This window comes from Anarrhichthys ocellatus, unplaced genomic scaffold (assembly GCF_004355925.1).
Source record: "Anarrhichthys ocellatus isolate YVR2014 unplaced genomic scaffold, GSC_Weel_1.0 scaffold17, whole genome shotgun sequence".
Classification (NCBI taxonomy): domain Eukaryota; kingdom Metazoa; phylum Chordata; class Actinopteri; order Perciformes; family Anarhichadidae; genus Anarrhichthys; species Anarrhichthys ocellatus.
Window position 1 is genome coordinate 3,327,374 of NW_022280047.1, and position 25,358 is coordinate 3,352,731.

The 25,358-nt window shown below is 42.4% G+C and overlaps 3 protein-coding genes across 4 annotated transcripts; 1 reads left to right on the top strand and 2 right to left on the bottom strand.

The window, feature by feature from the left end:
* Positions 1 to 73: 73 nt before the first annotated feature.
* Positions 74 to 5,988, bottom strand: nim1ka (NIM1 serine/threonine protein kinase a). The gene is given in 7 exon segments (XM_031856797.1): positions 74 to 1,432; positions 1,434 to 1,931; positions 2,825 to 2,971; positions 3,129 to 3,250; positions 4,694 to 4,806; positions 5,000 to 5,372; positions 5,733 to 5,988. Coding segments are annotated over 6 exon segments (1,452 nt in total). The 5' UTR covers positions 5,311 to 5,372; positions 5,733 to 5,988; the 3' UTR covers positions 74 to 1,171.
* Positions 5,989 to 14,936: 8,948 nt separating this feature from the next.
* Positions 14,937 to 17,638, top strand: LOC116388441 (tripartite motif-containing protein 16-like). Its single transcript, XM_031856313.1, has one exon. It carries the CDS (start codon positions 15,344 to 15,346, stop codon positions 17,015 to 17,017), a length of 1,674 nt encoding a protein of 557 aa, XP_031712173.1. The 5' UTR covers positions 14,937 to 15,343; the 3' UTR covers positions 17,018 to 17,638.
* Positions 17,639 to 18,955: 1,317 nt separating this feature from the next.
* znf131 (zinc finger protein 131) lies at positions 18,956 to 24,432 on the bottom strand. 2 transcript variants are annotated; one of them, XM_031856311.1, is made up of 9 exons: positions 24,341 to 24,432; positions 22,990 to 23,146; positions 22,794 to 22,895; positions 22,448 to 22,592; positions 22,173 to 22,281; positions 21,793 to 21,984; positions 21,272 to 21,647; positions 21,008 to 21,138; positions 18,956 to 20,000 (listed from the first exon to the last, which is right to left on the bottom strand). In XM_031856311.1, the coding sequence occupies exons 2-9, from the start codon at positions 23,126 to 23,128 to the stop codon at positions 19,494 to 19,496; spliced, it is 1,701 nt and encodes a 566-aa protein (XP_031712171.1). In that variant the 5' UTR covers positions 23,129 to 23,146; positions 24,341 to 24,432; the 3' UTR covers positions 18,956 to 19,493. The 2 variants fall into 2 exon arrangements, with proteins under 2 accessions (XP_031712171.1, XP_031712172.1); XM_031856312.1 differs by having other exon boundaries at positions 24,108 to 24,432.
* Between the last annotated feature and the right edge of the window lie 926 nt (positions 24,433 to 25,358).

The window sequence follows — 25,358 nt, forward strand, 5'->3', positions numbered from 1 at the left end:
TAATAACAGAAAATAGAAGGAATATAAACAATACAAAATGAATGAACCACTGAAGTGTCTGGGCTGCTGTTATGTAGCTTGCCGCACACTAGAGTCTGCATTGTGTGATAATATTAATAATAATAATAATAGAAAAAAGAAAGATCCTGGAATAATTGCTCACAAATTACCGGTGAATGTATATCTAGTGTTGAAATGATTACAACACAAAAGCATCATAAATATTTCACAAAAAAGGATGAATGCATTTACATTTTTCAATTTCATTTCATCAACACATGAGCATGAACATGGCATCAGATAGTTAAAGATAATAATAATTACTGAAACTCATTCCGAAAATGTCTGAGTTTGTATTAAAAAGATGTATTTTGCCACATGATCAATAATAAAACTTTGGTGGTTGGTATGTTGGTATTTGTAGTTTAATGACATGAATCTGTTTTGTTTAGGCCACAGGAAAAATAGAGCGAAGTCATTCAGGTAAATCAGTGTAACAGCAGGAACGTCTCATAGAGATACATCACATAATGTAAGATGTGAAATCTCTATTCAAGTTATCACAAACATTAAGGAGTATAATGAAACCAGTCTGGCTGATTTCATAACATGAAAGAAAACTAAGGCATCAAAGAAAAGTGCAATTGAACATGAAGACCCCATGTTTCATGTTCGGGCTGCATGTTTCACCACTTTATCAACTCAGCATCATTTTGTGGATCTCTTTTCCTTTAGATGTATGCTACAGTGATTTCTCATATAGGGCTTATTGGTGTTTGCTGAGCATAGATAGCATGAGCGTGGGCTATAAACATCTGGCCTGCGTGACCCAGATTAAAGTTGTGTATGCCATCTAATCATCATTATGTTTACTCAAATCAATTATACTTCAAAACATTTCCAAATCTCATCAGCACTACAGGTCCCTGCCCAAAAGGGAGACAACAGTGATTCAGCTGCATCAACATTCTCACAGAGACTAATATTACTTAGAAGAAAGATACCAAAGTAAGAAATCCCAGATTTCAGAAGCTCAGTGGGCTTTTTAATCATGATTTAAATTCAAACTGCTGGACTGAATAGCACTTTTTTTAAATTGCTAATAAAGTCCATGTAATTTCACCCCAGACAATGAAGCTAATTAATTCCCAGAGCGAAGCAGAGCACTTTGTCACAGAACCACACAGAGTTTAGACGTGTGCCTCAAGCTACGGTACACTTTTAGCCGTTCCTTTTTCGTCTTTGCTGTTGGTCCGACTGGCTGTGCGACCGCAGGCGCCCTCTCAGCAGCCCGTTTCTTGTGAGCACGGTGCAGCAGGATCCTATAGCACCCTGTGATGGAGCTCCTGCAGTCTTTCCCCTGGTTGTTGAGGATGTGTTCTGCGCTGATTCCCAGCATCTCCAGTGCTGCTTTTACCTCCACCTCTTCCCCCCCCGAGTTCAGATGGATCGCTCTCTGCTAGGTAGAATGGGTCTAGTTTAAAGGGCTCCATGGCATGCGGGAAGTCCACAGGGAGCAGCCACTCGCAGCCCATCATCTGCTCTACCGTGCAGCGGTCAGATGGTGTGGGTTGGAGGATTCCCCTGATCAGCCTCTGGCATGCCTCTGGCACCCACGTGGGCAGGATGTAGGCTCCCTCCAGGATGCATCGCTTCAGCTTGGCCACGGTGTCTGCCCTGAACGGCATGGTGCACGTCACTATGAAGAACAGCATCACCCCCAGGGCCCAGATGTCAACAAAGACGCCGACGTAGTGCTCGTCCCGAAAGAGCTCCGGCGCCGCGTACGGCGGAGAGCCGCAGAACGTGTTGAGAGTCTCGCTGCGGGGGCTCAGTGTGCTGAAGCCAAAGTCCCCGACCTTGACACAGGAGCTGCTGGTGTAGAAGACATTTTCGGCCTTCAGGTCCCGGTGGATGATGTTGTTTTCATGCTGTGGGAGAATCGAGGAGAAACTGCGTTATGTAAGGGCCACCCACTTTTCACGTCACGTACGATGTGGACATTTGAAGCCTCAAGTGCAAATACACTGAGAGTGGACTCAGTCAAGAAGCAGACCTCTCGTGTCCAGCAGTTCAACTTTTAACATTAACAATATTTGGATTTTCATAGATTCTGGATTTGGGGAGATGTTACTTTATGGTTTCTTAATGTGTAAAGCGAACAAATTTCTTTTTGTGGAAAAAGCATATCAGTACGTCATTAATACAAGGAGAATAATTGAATGCGTGTTAAAACATATTTGGGCGGATCTTTAAATCAGAATCAGCTTTATTGGCCATGTATGCATACACGCATACAAGGAATTTTACTCTTTTTTTGTTGCTCTCCACGTACATACACAGAATTTACAAATAAACAGGAAAAAAAATTGTAAAAAATAAAAAAGGACAACAAAAAAAAGTAGAACAGATGTAGGCATAAACATTAACGACTATGTACAATATATAATTTAAATCCAAAAAGTATATATATGAACATAAACCTATAGAACAACAGTGTCAATGGAATTAAGGTGATGGAGGTAAAAGTGCAGTATGACTGATTAATTGTTCAAGGATTAGAGACTCAACATTAATAGACTGAATCCCCACCAGACAGAAATCAATGAGACATTGTTGCCACTGAAATTCTACTGATCCAGCAAAGCTGCTACATGGACAAATCTATAAACATTATTTTCCTAATCTTTTACGATCATACTAACCCTCGTGTATACATATTCTTAGGGATTAACAGAATATGTTGTTTTAATCTATACCATCATTGAGTTTTCCATTATTTTACTTAAACATACCACCTCAATGCAGACTTATATGGACTGACCATGTGTTTCACAGCAGAGAGGATCTGAGCGAAGACGATCTTGCTATTGGTGTCAGAAAGCTTCCCCTCCGTAGAGATCTTGGTGTAGAGCTCCCCTCCTCCTGCGTACTCCAGCACCAGGTGTAACCGTGTCAACGTCTCCACCACCTAAAAGATGAACGACCAGAAAGTCCAGAAAGTCAGAGTGTAGAGATATTGAGAAGTACATCAGACGTTGGGCCAGACGTGGTGATCGTTGAGGAAGCCCATAGGGATCAGATAACGTTGACGTATGAATCAAAATGAGAGTGTGTATGAGTCGAACCTCATAGAGGCGTATGATGTTGGGATGGTGCAGCTTCTCCATGCTAGAGATCTCTCTGGACAGCAGCCTCTGGGTCTTCTGATCCAGCTTGGTTTTGTCTAGGATCTTAATGGCCACTTTGTCTGGTGATGCCAAGGGACAAGATTACGGTCAATGATTGCTGAAAAATGACTAATTTGTATAGAGGAGTCAGTAATACAGATTTCAAAGGATGCAGAGAAATACTTGATAGAGAAAAAAAAAATAAAAATCAACATTGTTTTTGTTTTTAAATCAGGATATAAGTGCTGACATTGTGTTTCTCATTCAAATATTCCCATTTTTCTGAGAAATGATGCATTACACGTGATACATACATGTAGATAGAGGATAGAAAATGTGAGCCTTGCTCAACTCGGCAAACACAGAATTGCTGCAGAAGTTGCCAAGCCCGATGCTCTCCTCTAGATAATGTGATGGAGGATTAGCTGCCCTCAGAAACCAATTGTCTTGATTATGTTCTTTCAGGGGGGGGGGGGGCAAGTCTTCCTTTTAGCCTAAGCTTCAAAAGGAAATGTGCTTTTGCAAATGAAGGAAAATTGCTCTTTTTCAAGTGACTTCAGCTCTGAGCACATATCATGTCATGTCATGTCAGGGTTAAGAATAAATATGACAGGAACACAGCATGCTGAGTTTGTAACATTGTCCGTACCAATTGTACATCCAATAAAGACCTGAATATTTAAAATGTATCAAATTCATACAACTGATATCTTCACTGTATGCTGTTGAATGACTCACAAAGGGACGTCAAATAGACCTCAGGTAACTGAATACAGAAAAGTTCTTAAGAGGCAAAATGGTGTTGAGATATCTAATTGTGCGTCAGTCTGCATTATTCAGGCTGGTATTAGGCTCCCTTTCAGCTGTGACATAGCTTTCAATAGGAGCATTCAAAATACATCGCAGCTCATATTGGTTGAGGATGACTCAGCGATACCACTTACACACACACACGTACACACACACGCACATAGCACGGCACAGACAGGCAGACAAAAGTACATATAACCAAGAAAGATATTGAGCGTGCACACACACACACACACAGACACACAGACAGAGCTACCCACTCCTCCTCTCTTTAGCCTTTGATGAGGCATGCAGCAATTTTAGCCGTCGCTAAGGAAACTGGAGATCTCTAATCAATCCATCTGTTCAAGGGCAGCAGACAGTCTGTCTCTTCGTGGCTGAATCAGCCCCCTGGCCATGGCACACATCACTTTGTAAGTGAATTGCTACATAAGGACACACTTGTTAGTGTTGCAGCCCATTGATGGAAACAGCTCACCGGCCAAATCATCACTTATATCTAATATGATCCAAAAGAGCGAATGGGAGGTTAGCTAAGACTCTTATCATTACAAACGGATGTGTTTGGACCTTTTTAGTGATGGCCAATCAGTCTCCCCTCTATAGAACAGCATTATAGTGTGCAGGATTGCCACTCTTTAATAGACGTGTTCCTGTACTTGAGTGCAGGCGTTTCAGCACTTGCATTTCACTTGTGTCTTGTTCTTTCCTACCTTTGGTGAGCGCATGAATTCCGAGCTTGACATGGGAGAAATTTCCACAGCCAATCTCTCCCCGAATTTTGTAGAAGCCGATCCGTCTGCCCACTGTTATCTCGCGGACCACCCTGTGACCGGATTACACAACAGAAGCTGTAACACTAAATATTCTGTATGATATACACTACAGTGGCGCCATCGTTGAGGAAAATTTCCCCAGCTGGTAAGTCAAAAAAGCAAATTGAAATTTTAAAATGAACATACAGCTACCGAAGGACCTATAAAATAAAGGCGATTACTGCCCCATCTTTTGACCCCTACCTGTCATCCTGGCACATATCCAGGTTCAGCCTTTCCAGTGGCGTGAGGCGGCGGATGGTGGCTCCCTCATCATCTGTGTTGATGTCTGAGCTGTCCTGGCGGCTCCAGCGCGTGCACCTCTGGCCACCGCCGACCACGGCCGTGCCTCCAACCGTGCCTCCGACAGAGTCTCCGTTTGACTCCCCGGCCTCTGGCTCGGAAACTGAGATGCTCCCAGCGGTGCTTGCTGCCCCTGGGCCCCTAGCGCCTGCTGTCCTGGCCCCGGCTTCAGCCCCCTCTGGGCTGTTCTCGGACGGGCAGACAGCAGTCATCCTGCAAGGGACTCCCAGGGGGCTCAGCGTGGGCTTAGCTCATGGCTGACGGTGGTGGAGGACTGGTTGCCCAATAAGGAGAAAAATATAATTTGCTCAATGATTGATGCTCCTGCTATTATGCCAGTGGCTGTAAAATCTACCCTTTTAAACTAAAGGGCAAGATAACAAGAAATAAAATTGCTTCCGCTTCTATTTAACTGCATGGTGAAGTGTCATACATTTATTTTAAGACCACTACAATATATGCTCTATTTTATTGTCTAAACATATCAGATTAACAATAAATGGATTTGCAAAAGTTGAACAGCTAGCAGCAACACAAAATGAACAATTCCTATTCTATCATAGATGCAATATCATTGATGCAATTTAAAAGTTGATATGGAGCAAATTCAGATGGAACAAAAACCTTGACTTACCTTCAGATGTGTGAGCCCTTTAGAACTTAAATTATTTCAGTGTCCTTGCCCAAATCTCATAGCTGTTTAGACAACGGAGTCAATAAACAAATGCTAATGTTTTTTCCTGTATCTCAAAGAAACGGGACAGAGCCTCCAGTCCAAGGACGCGAGCGCATGCTGCATCCAGGCTTTCTCATGAAATCTGCTGCAGCTGCAAATTGTCCGCTCCGCAATGTAATATCAGTTTGTCCTCTGAAGCTTGATGGACATACGGTCTCGTTTATTTCAAGAAAGTCCAGTAGTTAAAGCCTTAGTTTTTTTTTCCTTTTGTGCTGCTGTCAAAGAGAAGGCACTGAGGCTAGAGATCAGACCGACCGTCGAGTCATGCTCACTGTTGTCTCCGGCTTGAAGAGGTCTGCGTAGCTTTAATGGGCTCTTCCGAGTCTCCAGGGGTATAAAGAGGCCACATGTTGAGGAGGAGGGAAGAGGAGCTGGATGGGGGGGTTGGAGGAGAGCGGTTGATAGTGTCAGGGTGCAGCCGTGCTGCGTTTAGTGAGACAACCTGAAGAGAGAAACAAAAAGAAATGTCAGTCATGTTAAATTTGGTGCTCATGCAGCCCTTCCTTTTCTTTTTTTACTGTCTAATTATTGTGCTTTAATCTGTTTTATAGCAATTTTGTAGATCTTTTTTATTCTGGGGCCAAACATCTGTGCAGAACTTTTGGAAATATGTTTTTCCACCCACCACGTTAAAGGGTTTGTGTGCACATGTCAACACAAGTGCAGCATCTGCTTGAGTGTCCGTCTATTGTAATCCGTACTTAATTTAGCGCTCGAGTCCCGCTCCAATTGCCATGGGAGCCAAAATAAACAAATCACTCTCATCACTCTCTACCACCAACAACACACTCGCGACCTAACTTACTCCATTTCGAATGGGGAGCATGAGCGATGACTGTCACTCCCATGTGTGCGAGAGGTACAGTACGTATTAGTTTGTAATTAGGTGATAATTGCTTGTGCTCAGAAAACAACGCTCTAACAATGTCCCGTGAGAGGGAACAGAGAGAGGGGGACTCTGAGGGGAAGGGGAAACTCGATTTTGCAGACATATATGTTTTCAGAATGAGCCAAATCATTATCTTTTGGTGTTCAACAGAATAATAACGTGCACAATTAATACTTCCAGCCAGCTTAAGTCAATTGTTCAACATTCAACTGACACCTGAACTGACAGGGTAACCTGTCACGCATCCACACAATAGCAAAGAGGACAGAGCAGTGGTGCATTTGTGAAGTTCTTGTTTGTATGGAACAAAAACACCTCATTTACTGAGGTGATCCAGTTAAATGTCAACACTAAACAATTGGAAGTATAACTATGGATTAAAAAAAATATTGATATCAGTTATAGTTGCTGTGCAAAAATCTTTTTCCTTTCACTGAAACACAAAAATGATGCAGCAAAGTGCTGTAACATTGAAATGAAACAATCTACAGGGTGTCCAGTTTGACAGTTTCTATCTTAAATAGAAGTGACATAACATGGTGTGTATAAGGCAGGAGCAGAAAGGGTCAACTTAGCGTAACATGGCGCTTTGGAAGGTGTTCTCTCATCCATCTCTACAGCAGGATGAATGAATCTATATTAAAGCCTCGCTGGGAAATCAAAGTGATCGTCTTTTGTGAGGCCCGGCAGTCTCCCAGCCTTCAAACACCTTCCTGCCATGGCTCCATGAATATCTAAGCATTGATCTCAGGCAGACTAAAAGGACTTGCTAAGAGAGGAGAGGCGTCCACTTTACAGCACAAAGCGACAAGCTCCTGAATGCCGTACCAGCCTTTCACATATGTAAATAAAAAGACTAAAAGGACAACCATGCATGAGATAAACAAATCAATAATGAGCAGAGCAATAAAGACTTTTGGGACCTAATCATCATCAGGAAACTGAATTTTTTCAATCTTAAACATATATTGTTGATATACTGACTAAGGATGGCTTAATATGTCTTGGAATACAGCCAGTGCAATGTCACACAGCTTATCAGACACCTGTTTCACATCCGCCCCCTTTCTCCGACTCTATAGGTCCATTTTTAAGCGTATCCTCGCTTGTTCAAACTGCACAACTAACAACTTTTCTGCTGCTCAAAGGTCAAACCAGTTGTCTGCACAGCTGCTGGCTCAGACACTGACACAGGCGCTGGCACCAAGCTCACTTATCCGTAACATCTCCTTCAAACAAAGATAAAAACGCATCTCTAATCTCCTCCTTACACTTTTCTTCCTGCCACAATAATGCCATAATGGTTTAGCTATTTGCACCAGCTGTGGCTTGTTTCAGAAAGCAGGTTTAACAAACTCTGAGCCGTACCCTGAACTCTTGAGTTGATGAACCCTGATATGTTTTCAGCTCCAGAACAGCTGATCCGAGTTAGTTCAAATAACCCCGAGTATATATATCCCAATGTCCCCCTAAATCTAAACCCTGAACCCTCAGGGACTTACTGACGTCATTTGGTGAATGGTTGAGTGTGAGACTGCAAGGGCTTGAAATGGTGTAAATGGGACAGCACTTTATCACATATCATGTTACCATGACGTCAACAAATATGATGTCTACCTGCAGCACCAAACAAACTTTGACATTTAACAAAAGATTGTGGAAATCAGTGGTGTCAGTAGTGTGCGCGATGCGTGGGAGTCGCAAAGGTGCAAGACGAAATACGAAAATAAACCAACACGACATAACTAAACCCAGCCACAACGGGCGTCTGGAGGGGAGAAGCAGAGAGAGTCAGATTTTCTCTTTGTCTTTGCCAAGTATGATACTTTCTAATCTTCATAAACAAATGACTAAAATCTCTTGAAGAGAGCGTGACACACACTCTGCCCTGTTGAGTATAGAGCTTTCAAATAACTAAGTGGATCTACTGAATTACATTAAGTGGTGAGCATCGCCACAGAGGGACAATAGACGCGTAGTAGTTAGCTACCCAGATTGCTTCGTGCTTTGCACGGTGGTTGCTTGGTGATGGACACTGGCCGAGCATGTTTGTTTGACTTCTTCTTTTTTTTTTGGTCATGCTGAGGCTTAGGTACACAGTGTATACAGTGCCCGTGCTAATTATGTGCATGAGCAGACTGATGGATTCATACGCACATGAGCAGACAGACGGAGCAAGAGAGGGCACCAGTGGAAGAATCATAAAAAACCTCACAAATACAGTGCCTTGCTCACACCTGTCTGATCGTCACTTAAAGCTGATATTGACTGTTGAAGCACCTTGATTAATTTTACTTATATTGTGTGTCAAGACAAACTACCCAAGATTAACTAGCTGCAGCTTCACTTGCTTTTTTGTCCGTTTAAAATCATTTAACAAATATTTTGGCTCCTAGTCAAACCATGTACGCAAACTTAATCTTTTTTTTAAAGCTACAAATTTTTCCCACGGGTTACAAGCAAGTCTACATTAAAAAAAGGCCTCTATCATCATGAAGCTTGGCTCCAGATTGCAGATACAAACAGCCAAAATATGTTTTCTCCGCAGGGTAGCAGGGCTCACCCTTAGAGATTCCTCAGTTTTTTCGGGCATGTCCAACTTTTAGGAAACACCAGGGTATACCCAAGACAGGCTGAAGAGATTATTTATCTCATCTGGCTCGGGAACACCCCGGGGTCCCAAAGGAGTAAGCTGTGAAACGTTGCTGGGGGACATGGGACCTTGCTTCGCCTGCTGCTACAGCAACCTGGCTCCGGATAAGCAGCAGAAAATTGGATGAATGTATCCAGTCCTCCCAACTTTGCTGCTTCAAGCTTGAATTACAGACATATAGAGCATTCAACATACAAAATACTCAGTGAATACAACACATAAACAGCCAGCCCTTCATGGGCAAAACACTACCAAGCACAGGTCCCTACTCACCAGACATTCAATCACTTGTCTGAGGATCCCTAAAGAGAAGGCAGAGGGTTTGCCTGGCGCTCTTTGCTTCTGACCACATCAGCAGCCTCTTCACACACTCCAACAACGAAAAAATAAATAAAAAACACGAGAGCCCATCCCCACCAGCTGTGGATCAAGAATTAGACACACATCACAAGCTATGAAACATCTGTCTGTTTTGTCTCTGAAAAGCCCCTCACTTTGCCTCCCGTTCACCTCACGTCCCGGCCGTCATTCCGCCATGTGCTTGTGTCACGTTCTCTTTTTTCACTGCCTCCATGCATTCAAGGACAAAAGGCGACGCACGCACTCACACACACATACACACACACACATACACACGCACCCTTTGCTCGAGCACACAGGCGCGAGCTCTCTCTCTCCACACAAAGCTCCCCAGCGTGTCAATTGAGACGCACGGCTGACAAGAATAAAGAGCTCAACAGTGAAAGAGCTGCAACAATGAAGACTATACGGGCCCTAGGAACAGAGAGGAAGGCCTCTCTGGAATCTATGGGGCAAATATTTCACATTTCCAAAAAGAAAACAAGTCCAAACCAAAGCTGCACTGATCTCTATGAATGCCCTCAAACTACTATTATACTTTACCTGGCTTTGCAAATGGTCAACTGCAACAAATTAACACATGAGGACACTATGCAACCCTTCACCATTGTTTTTACATATATTTTGTTTGACATTTATCTTTTTTATGTTGCATGACTTATCACTATAATGTAGTAAAAAGAAAGAACTGTCTCTGAAGCCTGAACAGGGTGACCATGACGGTGTATGCAGGGAGCACAATAAACACAATGTAGCAGACACTTTAAATCCTGCATCTACCGAAGCAAATCCAAATCTATTCGGTCAATTACTTCTTACTGCTTTAAAGAGCCATCTGAGTGTGCATTTTATTCACGGCCAGCGCTTCAAAGGGGTTTGCATCAAAGAAAGAACACATGAAGCGCAGTGTTTCATGTGCTCTGAGTGATTGGCCATCAAAAGACTTCAAATCAAGAACAAATTGCATTCAGGCGGAAGTAAACAGACCCTCCAAAAAGTGCTATTTTTGCATCAAAGATATGGAAATACTGAGTATTGAGTTTCTAATCCAGGTCACCGGTATAGAATGAGTGGAAAACATTACTGCAATACATTAAAGATTACCTGCCTAATTTGCAAGAAGGCCAAAAGACAAATAAATCATAGTTAAAGACAATATGGAGCATTCGGTTTGCAAAGTCTATGTAATTATGACGTCCAAATCTAGCTGCTGAGTCATACAAATCTCTCCTTTCTCTTTGCAAATAGCAAACAGAAACTTTAACATGCAAATAAAGTGTGTATATGCGATATAAACAGTTCCAGCAGCAGGCTGCCTCCTCTCCTTTCATTATAGCCGCAGGCGAGTACTGGAATAATTTGACAAATGACTGTTTTTATCTTGTAAATCTAATCCGTTTGTGTAAATCATTGCTGAGTTTGTGCAGATATCACTGCTCTCATCAATGACAAGCAAGCTACCCCACCTGTCAAAACTATCCCCAACGGGGCGCTGCATGCGTTATGATGGATGCTGCATTAAGGCAGATAAATCCCCATCAGGGTGCAACAGGTGCCTGAGCATCCCGTGCACACTACACTGTGTTAAAACAGTAAAAGGAGGAGAATCAGCGAGTCACGGCGGTTCATATCTTAAATTGCGCGCACGTCACGTGCGTGCGCAACTGCCAGCTGACTCGTTGTGATACTTTTTCAGAAGTGGTGCAATGGATTTAACGACAAAACATGCTACATTTAAGTTCAATACAATTTAAAAAATGGACCACGAGATTATGAAATAACTATGTATCGGTCGCATTGAGCTCGAGCACCTTCAGGTCATTTTAAAAGGTACTCATTCGCCATATATTTAGTGTCTGTGATGTGTTAGAATTTAAATGCATTTGCGAAAAATATTGCAAACACAAACCTGCTTTCGAGTAAACAAACCACGCAGTGCATTCATTAAGTGATTTGACTGTCGGTGTTCAGTGACAGTCAATAGTTAACACCTCCTCACGGCAGCAGGCCATTCGGCGCAGCTCTCTAATCCTGTCAGCACGGAAAGACGTTACATTCAGGAATGTGTCTTACTTGTGCGGATATGTTCGCGAGCCCCGTGGCGACCAGCTTCACCGACCCCGCCGTGACATCACCTCCGTCCGGCAGCCCGGTGACACTGAGCTCCCCGGTTCCGCCGCAGCTGCTCCCCGGTTCAGTCTGTTGGGAAGGAAAGCCGCTTGTCTGGCAGGTGAAACGACCAATGGGCGGCGGGCTTGGTAGTCGACCGTGCATCTCTTATCCAATCAGAGGCGAGAGTTATAGCTCGAGCCGCGGGATCACTTTGGTGGTTCAGTACCACGGGAGCTGTCCAGAGCAGGAGGCGGCGTAACCTAAACCTGTGTGTGTCACGCACCGTGGTTCACCTGCCAGGCTATTAGCACAGCAGAGGTTCAAAGTGGGGTCAGGGGACCAGCGGGAGGTCGTAACAAGAGGTGTCTCGAGCTCACTATTCTTGTGTGTGACCGTCTTATTTGATATAAAAATGTGTGTACCTGCGCCAAAACCTTATCAAATTGACTAAAACAAATCAAGGTCCACTTAGCCTTTCATGGGTCTTTCATCTGAATCTCCACGGTCTTCCTCAGTGGATGGCTTTTGTTCAATTGACATGGACTGTTGAAAACATGTCCGTCCAGAATGGGTTAAAGTCAACGTTTGCAGAACGTTCCCTGAACTCGATATTGTTGCAAAAAAAAAGTGGTCAATTTTGACCCAGACCAAGACATCCCTCATAGTAATTGTCTATACCAAATTTTAAACTACAGATCTATTTAGAATGTCTAAATAGCCTATGTCTCATTAATACATGTATGATTAATCCTTAATAAATGTTTCAGAGAGCAGGGACAGAGTATTTTTTAAGTTTTACAACATTCGTTTTTGGAGAAAAACACTATTACACATTAGCATGTCCTGTTTTACAGAAGACATAAAAACATAAAAGCCATATTGATATAAATTAGTGCTGGGCAACGATTACAATTTTGAATGGCGATTAATCGCGTGATTTTCTGAATTCCCCCTATGGAGATCAATAAAGGTCCATCTTATCTTATCTATAGTGTAAAGTAAATGTAGTTTCCATCAACCACTGTCAGTTAGTCATGCCTTTGTGCTATTTTGTGTTTTTTATTATTTTTTTTATTTAAACATATTGATGTCTACATGTACAGTATGTGCCTTGTGTCTAAGTTTAACTTGAGACAAAACAAATAAATTAATGAAAGGAATAAATAAAAACATAAATATATTAGTGCTAGGCAATGATTACAATTTTTAATCGCGATTAATCGCATTGTTATGCGCAAAATTCAATAATGAATTCAAAAGTAGTGTATTGCTCACTTTTATTTTAAAGTACTGCTATATGAACAAAAGTGCAATAACATTTGGTTTGCAAACACTTTAAACAAATAAGGTGCTTTTTAACAGCAGTATTCTCTTTACACAGTAGCAGTTCAAATACAGTTATAATGATTCTGATAATAGATATTCAGCTGGTGTTGACAACATTATTTTCATGTGTGTAAGAGATGCAATTTGAAATATACACCTTGAAAACTGCAAACCTATCTACGTCATGTTTTTTCTTTTTGTTATGTTTGTTAAATTCTCAGTAGCGATAACTAAATGATATGCTTATTATACATATTCCAAACAAAAAAACTTTAAAAACTAAAAAAATAATTTAGATGAATCATTTCTTTTTTGCTTTTTTTGATATTTAGGTCAGACACATATGCAACGCTGATTACCGTAATAAGTATGGTATTTGTTATAAATCTACATTGGTACATAGAGGGTAATAAGAAGCTGTACAGGGAGGGACTTAGGACCCAGCGGGGTGTAGGTGAAGGAAACAGGAAGAGACCGAAGATACCCCACACAAACACAGCTGTTCACCGTTCGCTGCCGGTTTTTGTGTTAAAAATGTCGCTTAATATTAAAAAAACTGCGTTAACGCGCGATAAAATAATTGTCGGCGTTAATTAATTAATGCGTTAAAGCAATAATAACGCGTTAACTTGTCAATATTAATTCAACATTTACCACTTAGAACACAACCAAAAATGATGTTGCCACTAAAGCCACTAGAGGGCGCTGTACTCCAGAGAAAGCTAGTGGGACGTAAAGAGCGAAGCAAAGTGAAATCCTTCTTTTCGAGTGGCTAACCTGTGGAGCGTTAGTTGTTTTCCGTGTAAGTAAATATGTTCTAAATGTTATTTCTGTACAAAATGATCGAAAGATGTACATTAATATGTGTGTATAGAAGTCAGGAAATGTGTTTTTGACGCTAAATGCGCCGATGGTGATTTAATTGGTCCGATGGTTACAGATGTTATCAACACGTGTTGAGCGTTCAGGAGAGAACTACAAAGCTAATATCGTTTAGCATTTTAAAACCATCCTACATACATTCTATGCATTCTGTTATCCTTCATGTTTAAGAACATTTAATGTGTGTGTACTGTACTGAAAATGTTTATTTTCGTTTATGTAGTGCTGTATGGGATTGGTGTGCGTGGCCGCCAAATGTGCATTTGAGCTAGCACAAAGATTAGATGTTGTGAGTATATTGCGATATATATATATATATATATATATATATATATATATTCTCTTTGTTAATGGACCTAATGTTTCATGTTCTTAATTAACTGTATGGTGTTTTTTTTTTTCTTTTCTTTTTGTACAAACAGAAGAGTTACCACTACAGTTATTTATGTATTGACAGTGTGCACTAGATTGATGCACTGTACAGGTTACTGACCAGGGTTTTGAAGGGAGACAGTGTTACAGTGTAACTTTAAATGTACAGGGAAATCTTTGTTAAATCTATCACCAGTTTAACATCCCCAATTTCTTTAATACTACTCTCTCTTTTAAGCAGACCAGACCAAGGTTTCTCCCCATGATGATCATGAACATGCTGCCAACAGCCTCGAGTTGGTTTTGAGGAGCTGCAGCATTAATTAAAGAAAAAGCTGAAACTTATACTGACAACCAAAGTGTGTATTTCTTTTATCTCAAATGAGGCTTTCTAGTTCGAGCTTTGCAGAGAGAGTAACAAACAACCCCCTCCTCCGCTTTGCTGCTGTCCAATCACATGAAAGCGTGTTAACTCCTCCCTCTTCTTCCTGCAGAGAAACAGCCAGCTCACACAACAGCCTCTGCCACGAGGAGAGAACGGCTCAGAAAAGGAGTTCATGTGGACCAGGAAACCTTCTCTTGATGCATCTGATCTACTGAAGGACCTGGTGACTATTCCCTGTGGACACTGCTACTTGTGAAAGAACTCCCGATAGTAAATACATGATTTCATTTATGTTCTAATCTTCACTGACAGGGAAACATTTACTGTCCCTTTAAGAGAAAACTCCTCCTCCCTGGAATGCAGGAGCTTGTCGTCTTGTCCCCTCCCCCTCACTGATATGCAAGTGTGAATATGGATGTAACCAACATCTAGTAGGGCAGGACGAGCCCCATTCAGTGAAGAACAAAAGGCAGAGAGTTTGAGTTAAGCCGGTCTAGAGAAACTCTGTCAAGTCACTGTGACCAGTGGATATGGATCCGAAAAGGATTAAACTGGACAAGGCAATCTGGTCTTGTTGCATCTGTCTGGATCTACTGAAGGAGCCGGTGACTATTCCCTGTGGACACAGTTACTGCATGAACTGTATTAAAACCCACTGGGACAAAGAGGATGGGAAGAAACTCCACAGCTGCCCTCAGTGTAGGCAGAGCTTCACACCGAGACCTGTCCTGGTGAAAAACACCATGTTAGCAGATTTAGTGGAGGAGCTGAAGAAGACTGGACTCCAAGCTGCTCCTGCTGATCACTGCTATGCTGGACCTGAAGATGTGGCCTGTGATGTCTGCACTGGGAGGAAACTGAAAGCCATCAAGTCCTGTCTTGTCTGTCTGGTTTCTTACTGTGAGAAACACCTTCAGCCTCATTTGAAAAACACTGCCTTTGAAAAACACAGGCTGGTGGACCCCTCCAACAAGCTCCAGGAGAACATCTGCTCTCGTCACAATGAGGTGATGAGGATTTTCTGTCGCACCGATCAGCAGTGTATCTGTTATCTCTGCTTAATGGGTGAACATAAAGGCCACGACACAGTCTCAGCTGTAGCAGAAAAAGGTGAGAGGCAGAGAGAGCTGGAGGTGAGTCAACGAAACATCCAGCAGAGAATCCAGGACAGGGAGAAAAATGTGAAGCTGCTGCAACAGGAGGAGGAGAAAATCAATCTATCTGCTGATAAATCGGTGGAGGACAATGAGAAGGTCTTCACTGAGCTGATCCGTCTCATCGAGAAAAGAAGCTCCGATGTGAAGCAGCAGGTCAGATCCCAGCAGAGAACCGAAGTGAGTCGAGTCAAAGAGCTTCAGGAGAAGCTGGAGCAGGAGATCACTGAGCTGAAGAGGAACGACGCTGAGCTGAAGAAGCTGGAGCACACAGAGGATTACAACCAGTTTCTACACAACTGCCCCTCACTGTCACCACTCTGTGAGTCTACAGACTCATCCAGCATCGAGGTTAGTCCTCTGAGCTACTTTGAGGACATGACAGCGGCCGTGTCAGAAGTCAGAGATAAACTACAGGACGTTCTGAGAGAGAAGTGGACAAATGCCTCACTGACGGTGACTATAGTGGATGTTTTACGCTCACAATCAGAGCCCAAGACCAGAGCTGGATTCTTAAAATATTCACGTCAAATCACACTTGATCCAAACACAGTAAACCCATATCTGTTATTATCTGATGGAAACAGAAAAGTAACAGTTCTGAATCAAAAACAGTCTTATCCTAGTCACCCAGACAGATTCACTCATTATGGTCAGGTCCTGAGTAGACAGACTCTTACTGGACCGTGTTACTGGGAGGTGGAGTGGAGAGGAAGAGGAGTTAATGTAGCAGTTACATACAAGAATATCATCAGAATAGGGGGGAAGAGTGAATGTGGATTTGGATGGAATGACAAATCTTGGGCATTAAGAATTGACAAAAACAGTTACTCTTTTGTGCACAACAAAGTAGATACTCCCGTCTCAGGTCCTCAGTCCTCCAGATTAGGAGTGTACCTGGATCACAGTGCAGGTATTCTGTCTTTCTACAGCGTCTCTGAAACCATGACTCTCCTCCACAGAGTCCAGACCACATTCACTCAGCCTCTCTATGCCGGACTTTTGCCTTTTATTTCTGCAGCCACTGCTGAGTTGTGTAAACTAAAATAGACGGAAGTCCTTTAATTAAGGGTTAAACTCTGCGTTTGAACTCATTTTGCCTCCATGTTTGTTGCTGACAGCTGATTGTTGTGGCTGTCAGTCAAACATTATGGGTGGTACTTTGACATCTTCTCATTAGTTGTTCTGTAAATGTTTGAGTTTCTTTAGGTGGAGCTCCTTCCTGTCTGTTTAGCCGTGGAGGCTATCTCTGCTCATGATGACGTTTGTTTACCTGAACTGACATTTTCTCTGCATGAACATTTCAACTTCTCTGAGCTCTAAATGTTTGATGAATATTTGTATTGATGCTTTTATTTTGTTGTTTCTCTTCCACTGCGTGAATATTAAGAGAGAAAACACCAGACGAAGACATTGTGTTCTCGCTACCTCGTAGATTTGTAAAGAAATCCATCATTTACATTTTTAAGTTCATTACAATCGTTGAGGACTTTATACGTTGTTCTCTTTAACGTAGCTGAGATTCTGTTCATGAAATCATTGATCAAGTGTCATTTAACAGACTGTACCGATGGGATGTGTGAACAAACTGAATGTTTACATGATGAATAAACAAACATGAACGAAGTATTTCCTTCTTGTCTTCATTCCAGGGTCAGCATACCATCTTCAGATCGAGGGCCTGTTGCACATTAAATCTTGCCCCCCCACACACACACACACCACCACCCTCCCAACCCAAATTGATTCAAATTTGTTACTTTGTAGATTATTTTATTACATTGCAGGTGCAGATCTTGTGTCTGTGACAAGGCACACTCTGACCTGTGGTTGACGTCTGTTCCCTTTGTGCCCCATGATCACTCCTGTGCTGTTTTACTGTTTCGAGGCTCCCCCATGCCCCTTCAAAGACCAGCAGGTGTCTGTCTCTGCGGGAACCTGGGAAAATGTCATGGGAACACGGACAGTTCTTGTGACATTTTCGAGGTCCCCCTTGAACTCTGTCACCACTGTCACACAAACATGGCCTGTATGGTTTCAGTTTCAAGATTCCCCTAAAACCACCATTTCCCTTGATTTGACCCACACTGGTAGATCTAAAATCCATCTCAATAGATACGGGTCAAATTTGACCCGAAACAGCCTCAATGTAGAAACATTTGTAGGACCTGTACAACAGTAAAACAATTTAAAATATTTTCATTTTTGTGTATTTTGGGTCACTTTAGGAAAAGTCATCAAATTTGCTGTCAAATGTCAAAACAGGTCAAATGTGACCCGAACAGTATGTAAGGGTTAAGAAAACGGCATTCAGCTAACGCCAACAGAACCACATTTTTTTAGCAGAAAGGAATTGTCGTCCTTTCATTCAAAGTTTCTTAATATTGCAATTTTCGCATGTCCAAATTGCCAAGAATTCGAGAGAGAGAAACACTCAATGGTGTCCCAAGAAATGAAATCAAGTCAAGTAGATGCCATAAGCGGTTCACGAGATATTGCAGTTATGACTATTTAGTGTGTACTTATCTGCCTGTTGTGTGTCATGGGACATTTGAGTATTTGAGATGATTCTAAAATTGTAATCCTTGGGATTCCTCATTAATCAGCACATCTGAAAGAGCCTCTTGGATGAGTGGAAAAACATCTTCAACTTTACAACTAACTTCAGTGTTTAACTTTAAAAAAGAAATAAAAAATCTTCTCCCAATTTAGGAACTTTATTTTTGAAACAAAAAAAAGTTTTCTAAAATGGATTAATCTGCATTCGACCAACTTCCTCAAAACTGCATAGGTTTTTGTTATCCACTGGGGGGGCAAAGAAAACAAGCTGTAACAACAACATGGGCACTTAACCAGTCAGCTGATGAAGTGATGCAGAGCAGGTTTAAGAAAAAAGGAAAAAACTGATTGTGAAAGTAAGACTATAATGATCTCAAACAGAGGTTCTTTTAGATAATCAACTCAGTAGATGGATGCAAGACTAGGAGCCCATGCTGGAAACCAACTTTATTTCATTTTTCCTACAAAAACACCCAAATTCAATATGAAAATAAGCTTAAACAAAACTGTAGCATTAGCACTGAGGAAATCCAGCACCATACGTATGCAGCAACAAGAACCTGTCAATCATTATCAAATTGTCTTGGCAAGTGACCCAAACTAAAAGAACATTATTCAATCGGATGTAAAATAAGGACACAAAGAAACAAAAAAAATTTTGATTGAAACAGTGAAGAGTCATCGAAAATATGTGATATGATGACAAACGGCTTAAAAATAAATACAGGATCAGTAGCGGGAAATGATACGTCTCCGTAGCTCTGTCCATAAGGTCAGAGAGTGAGAGAAGTTGGAAACGGAGTCATTGGATGTGATGGCAGACAGCAGGACATGTTGAGGTAACATGCTGTATCTCACATGCATTGTTCTTTATGTCAAAATATCTCAGCTACCAGGAAACCGCAGCCGCTCAGGACTGTAAGAGTGTCCTGCAGGTCCTTTATGACACAGTCCTTTTTTCACATTCTCATACAGCCACTGCTTGCTCCGCCTCCTCGACGCTCACCACTTCGCCCTCCATCTCCACTTCCACCTGAGAGTTCACCACCTGCTGCCCGTCGACTTCAGTCGTGGTCACGTGCACCACCTGGATCTGCACCCCGGCCTGCTTTAGTCTCTCCACGTCCTCCTCGCACATCTCCGCCACCCCTCCGTCCTCCACCACCACGGTCGCCGTCTCCTCCATCTCCATCACGTCCACGTGCTCCACCTGGATGCCGTCGTCCAGCAGTACCGTTTCGGCTCCTTCTATGCTCTGCGTTGCGATGGCGAGGCTGGCGGTGTCAGCGTTGTTGCTGACCAGTTCTTCCACTGTCTTGACCTCAATGGAATGGATGTGTTTGAGGTGGGCCTTTAGGTCTTTTGGGTGGGTGAACCACATGTCACACATGGTACAGTGGTTGGGCTTGTCGCCCGTGTGGCTCACAAGATGGTCTTTGAATTGGTCCCAGCTGTTGAATACACTGCTGCAGACCTGATGAGGGAGAAAACAGTGGGGTCACATAGGAACTGTGGGTGTCTATTAAAACAAAAACCCATCACATGCCTGGAGCCCACGGTGAGGTCATCACTTATCTCTAGTGTCAGACCAGCAGTCCAAAAACTAAAATCTTCTGTTAACTAATGTAAGACCAAACAAAAGCAACATATTCTTTCAAGAATTTGGATGAAACCATCAATTATTTGACATTTTTGCTTAAAAAATGTCTCCAACATTTTATCAATTGTTTAAGAAGTTGCCCAAAAATCTATCAATCAGCTCTACTTCATTCCTTTGTTTACTTGTAAACATTAATGGACAGCTGTGATGGAAACTAGACCTTTTTAATACAGGAATACATCATTCACCAGTGAAGCATATCTGGCCCATAGTGGATCAAGTCGACTACCCGAAATCGGCAGATATTCAATATGAAATGACTTGCATTAGGAGGAAACGCATGACTGAGTCATCGTTCATTTCTCAAGGTAAACTACCACAATCTAAACTGTGACATTACATTAGTACATTACATATTCAAGTAAGTCTGCACACTAAATGAGGCATATATCAGAATCTGGGGTGGTATATCAGAAATGCGGTTTGCTAAATGTGAGGTTGCTGTCAACAAATCACTCATAGTGTCACAAAATCCAAACTGCTTCTTCATCACCGAGTCATGGCTCACTAATGATGACCTCTCCCCTCTCCTTGAAGCCACCTTCTTCAGGCAACTCTCACTCTCATCAACCCTGGTCGCAGGCACGAGGTGGCGGGGATGCCCTAACTGACATAAATGCCCCCAAGAGCTCTATTCGTCCTCTTTTGATAGATAACACCCTGCCGGTCTTCGGTCTACTAATATACAGATTTGTCAGACAAATATTGAGTTCTCTGATCTCCTCTCCCACATCTGCATTCAGTGAAATATATATATGTATTTATTTTTTTTCTACTGTAGACAGTGCACTGGCAGGGCCTTGATTCTGGACAAGCTGTACCTGGCATTCGTAGAGTTTCTTGCGTCCTTTCTTGGCTCCGGCCCCATTCTGACAGGCTGCCATATGGCACTTCAGTGTGCTGTTCCGTGCAAATCGCTCGTGGCAATCTGGACACTCGTATGGTTTTTCACCTGCAGATAGACATATAAAGCCAAGTATGCATTTCAATACTAGATGAGTAACGACAAGTCAACGACGCGTAATTATGATCGTAGGAAAAATCGACACTGAACACCACCAGCGTTATTGTGTTTTCATTCTCACCAGTGTGCTTCCGCAAGTGCTCCTTAAAGTGGCCGAAGTGGTCAAAGTGCTTCTTGCAGTATTCACAGACGTGCACTCTCTTCTGGGGTTTCTGGTTCCGCGACAGCTCTTCTGCGTCAAAATGAAACGTGGTGATGTGCTGCTTCAAGGCGCCCTCCCGCGTGTAGGCTTTCCCGCAGTGGTTGCACACGTGGGGTTTTTCCAGCGAGCCCAGGTGTGTTTTCAAGTGCTGTTTCAGGTGGTAGTACAGCTTGAAGCTGCGATCGCACTTGTTGCAGCGGAACATGTTGTCCACTTGGGAAATCTGGACCTCTACGACCTCGACATTCTCCAGCACCTTGGAGGCAGTCACCGTTTCCTCCTGATACACCACCTCCTGACGAGCGCGAACACAGGCAAGGCAGGGTTAAGCCTCTCACATCTAGAACTCTTACTGTATACACATAGTTTACCAATTAATAAACAAGAGAGCATGACACTCTCGCTCAAACGAAGCTCTGTGCTAATACAAGTCCGTATACCTCGTCTATTCCTCCCTTCTTCAGGACCTGTAGCGTAGGTTCCCCTTGCTGATACTTGCTGGTTATGTCAGCGAGCAGAGCCAAAGCAGAGTCGTCGGACGCCGCCTGAGCATTCTTTGCCGCGTCGACCACCTCCTCCAGTCCGGTCTCCTCCACCTCGATGGCCCCATCCCCTATCACCTCAATCTCCACCTGGAGCACATGGAAAACATTCAGTCCTGACAATTAAATGTGTGCACTTCATACATTAGGTAGTTGTTATAACAAAGGATGAATGTTAGTGGTAGAAAAAAGTACAGATATGTTTTTTAGGCAATCTTAATCTACTGCTTTGCAAGGAATTATAGCTCTTTGAGTGTGACCACCATGGACGTACTGACCTGCTCCCCTTCCACTGAAGGTAGGGTTTCTGTAATCACATTAAATGTCTCCGCAATCTTCCTCTTTTTACCTTTGCTCTTTGCCGTCAGGGAGGGATTCTCATTTATCCTACAAGAGAGGACAAGCTGTTGGTGAGAGGTAACAATGTTCATACCAAGGAGTGCTGAGGCAAATTCCTTTTTAGATCATAAAAAAGGGTTCAATTTCATTTGGAAATGACATCATTTATATTCTGACAGTGATCATCTGCAGCGGTAAGTGAATCGAGACTCACTTGACGTTGAGCGCTTTGATGGCTTCCTGCATCTGGAGGTATTCAGCGGCCTTCCAGACATCGAAGGCCTCTTCTTCTCCGACTACAACTAGTGTCGCCGTGTACGTGAACTCCATCAGCAGGCTAAAGGCTGTGTTACTCACTCCTGACAAGAGAATGACAGAGCAGCAATGGTGAATGAAAGCTGTTCGACGTTACACAGTAACGAACACAGGAAAACATATCTTTGGAACATTACATTAATGACTAAATTAATCTGGGAATTACCTCTTCTTTAGTGTGGATTTACTTCAACTGAAGAACTGTCTGACTACTTTATCAAAATTCTAATTAAAGCACAGAATACCTTCTATCTCCACCAGCGGCTCCTGGGTGAAATCTTGGAAGAACGTATGGAAAAACTGACTGCATGCGGCTAACACTGCTTTATGGGCTCTGAACTGGTGTCCTGCAAGAGAGACCGGAGACACGGACATAAGAAGCATTGTTTAGGAATTTCACTAAGACACCACAAAGATGACCTGCAATAAATGCCTACTTACCATCCACAATCAAGGTAATGTCTGTGAACTGGTCCAGCTGTCGCTGTTCATTAAGTTTGTCCATCATGACTTTGTAATGCGCTGGGTACTCGTCGCCTCGCTCCAGCTCCTGCTCCTGCTCCACCTCAGCCGCCATCATTGACCGTATCGTTTGGTGCTGATAAACAAAAGAGAAAATAAGATTAATTAACTATTTTGGGCAGTCTGTTTATGATTCCATATCTTGACTGCTATTTATATACGGCTGTAGATTCATCTACATCACCCCTACAGTGATACTCTCCCTGGGCAGACTCACTTGGATGCAAAAGTTTGGGTGACATCCGTGCCGTGGCAGCAGTGATGTCCACACAGACCAAATCTGTGACCTCAGTGAGTGCAGCCTGACACGAGATTTATGTTTGTAACCTCTCCTGAAACACCGCACTACAGTTCAACTGAACCTCAATAGCAATATGACACAATGAGACAACTTCTGACCAACCTGACATGTCCCTGCAAGTGACTTTGGAATTGCTTTAAGAGTCAGATTTTACACAGTGAGGGAGCCGACACACAGGAAGAAAATGTTTCATCAATGGGGACAACTTTCTGAATATTGTCAACAGTTGAAGTATGCAGTCAGTTTAAACCACCATAGCTTTCAATGTGATCATTGTGTCCAAAAGAAAGTGTGTGAAGAGAACCATATATTATTAAAGGACATGTCGAGTGAGTGTGTGCATCACTGAATTTGCAGTTTTAGAGCACAACTGGCAGCCCAACGAAGGCAGACTGTAATTAAACTGTACTGGGTTGAAGGAAGTGAACTTATCTGACATACGAGTTACACTTACCAAAAACGAAATAAAACAAAAAATGAAATAAAAGTGTAAAATTATTATTTTTAAACACCCCGGTTATTTGTAATAACGGACCCTTGCGTGGCACACGAGGAGACCAGCAAAGAATTCAACGAATGACCCCACACGTTTGTTCGTTTAGCTAACGTGAACACCTTTGCTAGTACATCTCGATGCTAGCTTAACTAGCACAACATACAATCCCGCCCCCGAAAGAAAATCAAAACAAGTCATGTCACATGCCCCAGACATGTATGTAATCAAAGCCGAACTCACCGGGACTAGACATACCAATGTAATCGTTTCGATACTGGAACATGAAGGAAATAAACATGCTACAACCCCAGAGGGTCGAAGGTAACGGGCCTCCTAGCACACTCGCCATTTCGCGTTTGACAATCAACATTACGTCATCAAACCGCGCATTAAAATACACTTTTCCCAGATAGGTTTCCTAATTATAACCGCCGTGGGTCAAAATACACGTCACAAACCATCGGCACTCATACCTCGAGTTTGGTTACGCTGCTTCAGAAAGTTGCTTTGCGATAATATTTCCCTCGACGCATGTAGCGCTGTTCTACTTTCGTTGCTCCAAAAAGGGCGGTCGTTCAGAACTCCGGCCTCGGTTTCCCAGAAACCCTTGCGAAGTCAAGGACGCTGAGGAGCGTTGCTTAGTGACAGCGGTGAGTGACGACTGTTTACATCTGATGTTCTGTTCTTCTGATCAATGAAAAAGCAAATTTATAACAACCAAAACGGATAATAGCGTCTTCAAATTTCATTTACATCACGTTAGAATCTTTATTTAATAGTAGTAAGACTGCCAACGCAGCCTACCTATCAAAATAACCATATATAATAAACAACAACCATACCATAATGTGCCATTGATAATGCAGAAAGTTATATCAACTTCAAGTAATGTGTAATGCATAGGCTTACGTTAGACCACAGTGTGTGTATGTCTGTCACTGTTAAGCAGTGGTACTAAAGGGACAAAAACGGACTATTAAAACACAAGATACAAGAAAAAGCCCTGCATTCAAACATAACTAAAGAGGGGGCATCTTCCTATAGCAAAATATCGTACTTAAAGTAAGTTTTCATTCTGTTCTCATTGGGCAGCAGCATGCTATAGATCACGTCAGATGTCATAACACTGCAGCTTTTGCAAGCCATTCACTCAAATACATACACAAACAAAGCATTCATCTCAGCATTCATCACTCATCTTTATACAAGGTTGAAGTCTGTAGAGATAAGATAAGGCCTAACTAATCCGATCAAATCATTCTACATACTAAAATAAATATATACAGAAAAAGTATTTACTGTATACAAATAAATTATACTGTCACAGTAAAGACAAGTAAAATGTTAAAAAACAGAGGGAGTTGAAAAGTAGCTTACTCGGGATGTTGCAATGAATGACTGAAAAAACACGAACAGCTATTACAATGTTCTAAATTATAAAGAAGTGAAAATTCTGGGCATAATTGTGTTACACGTGTTACAATCTACAAT

Bases quoted from the DNA above. Each gene is read 5' to 3' on its own strand.
- LOC116388441 (XM_031856313.1), top strand. From the start codon at position 15,344: ATGGATCCGAAAAGGATTAAACTGGACAAGGCAATCTGGTCTTGTTGC.
- znf131 (XM_031856311.1), bottom strand. From the start codon at position 23,128: ATGATGGCGGCTGAGGTGGAGCAGGAGCAGGAGCTGGAGCGAGGCGAC. The intron at 21,648-21,792 runs GTATACGGACTT...CGCGCTCGTCAG, and splicing joins AGAAGGGAGGAATAGACGAG to GAGGTGGTGTATCAGGAGGA. The intron at 21,139-21,271 runs GTGAGAATGAAA...GTCTATCTGCAG, and splicing joins GCACTTGCGGAAGCACACTG to GTGAAAAACCATACGAGTGT.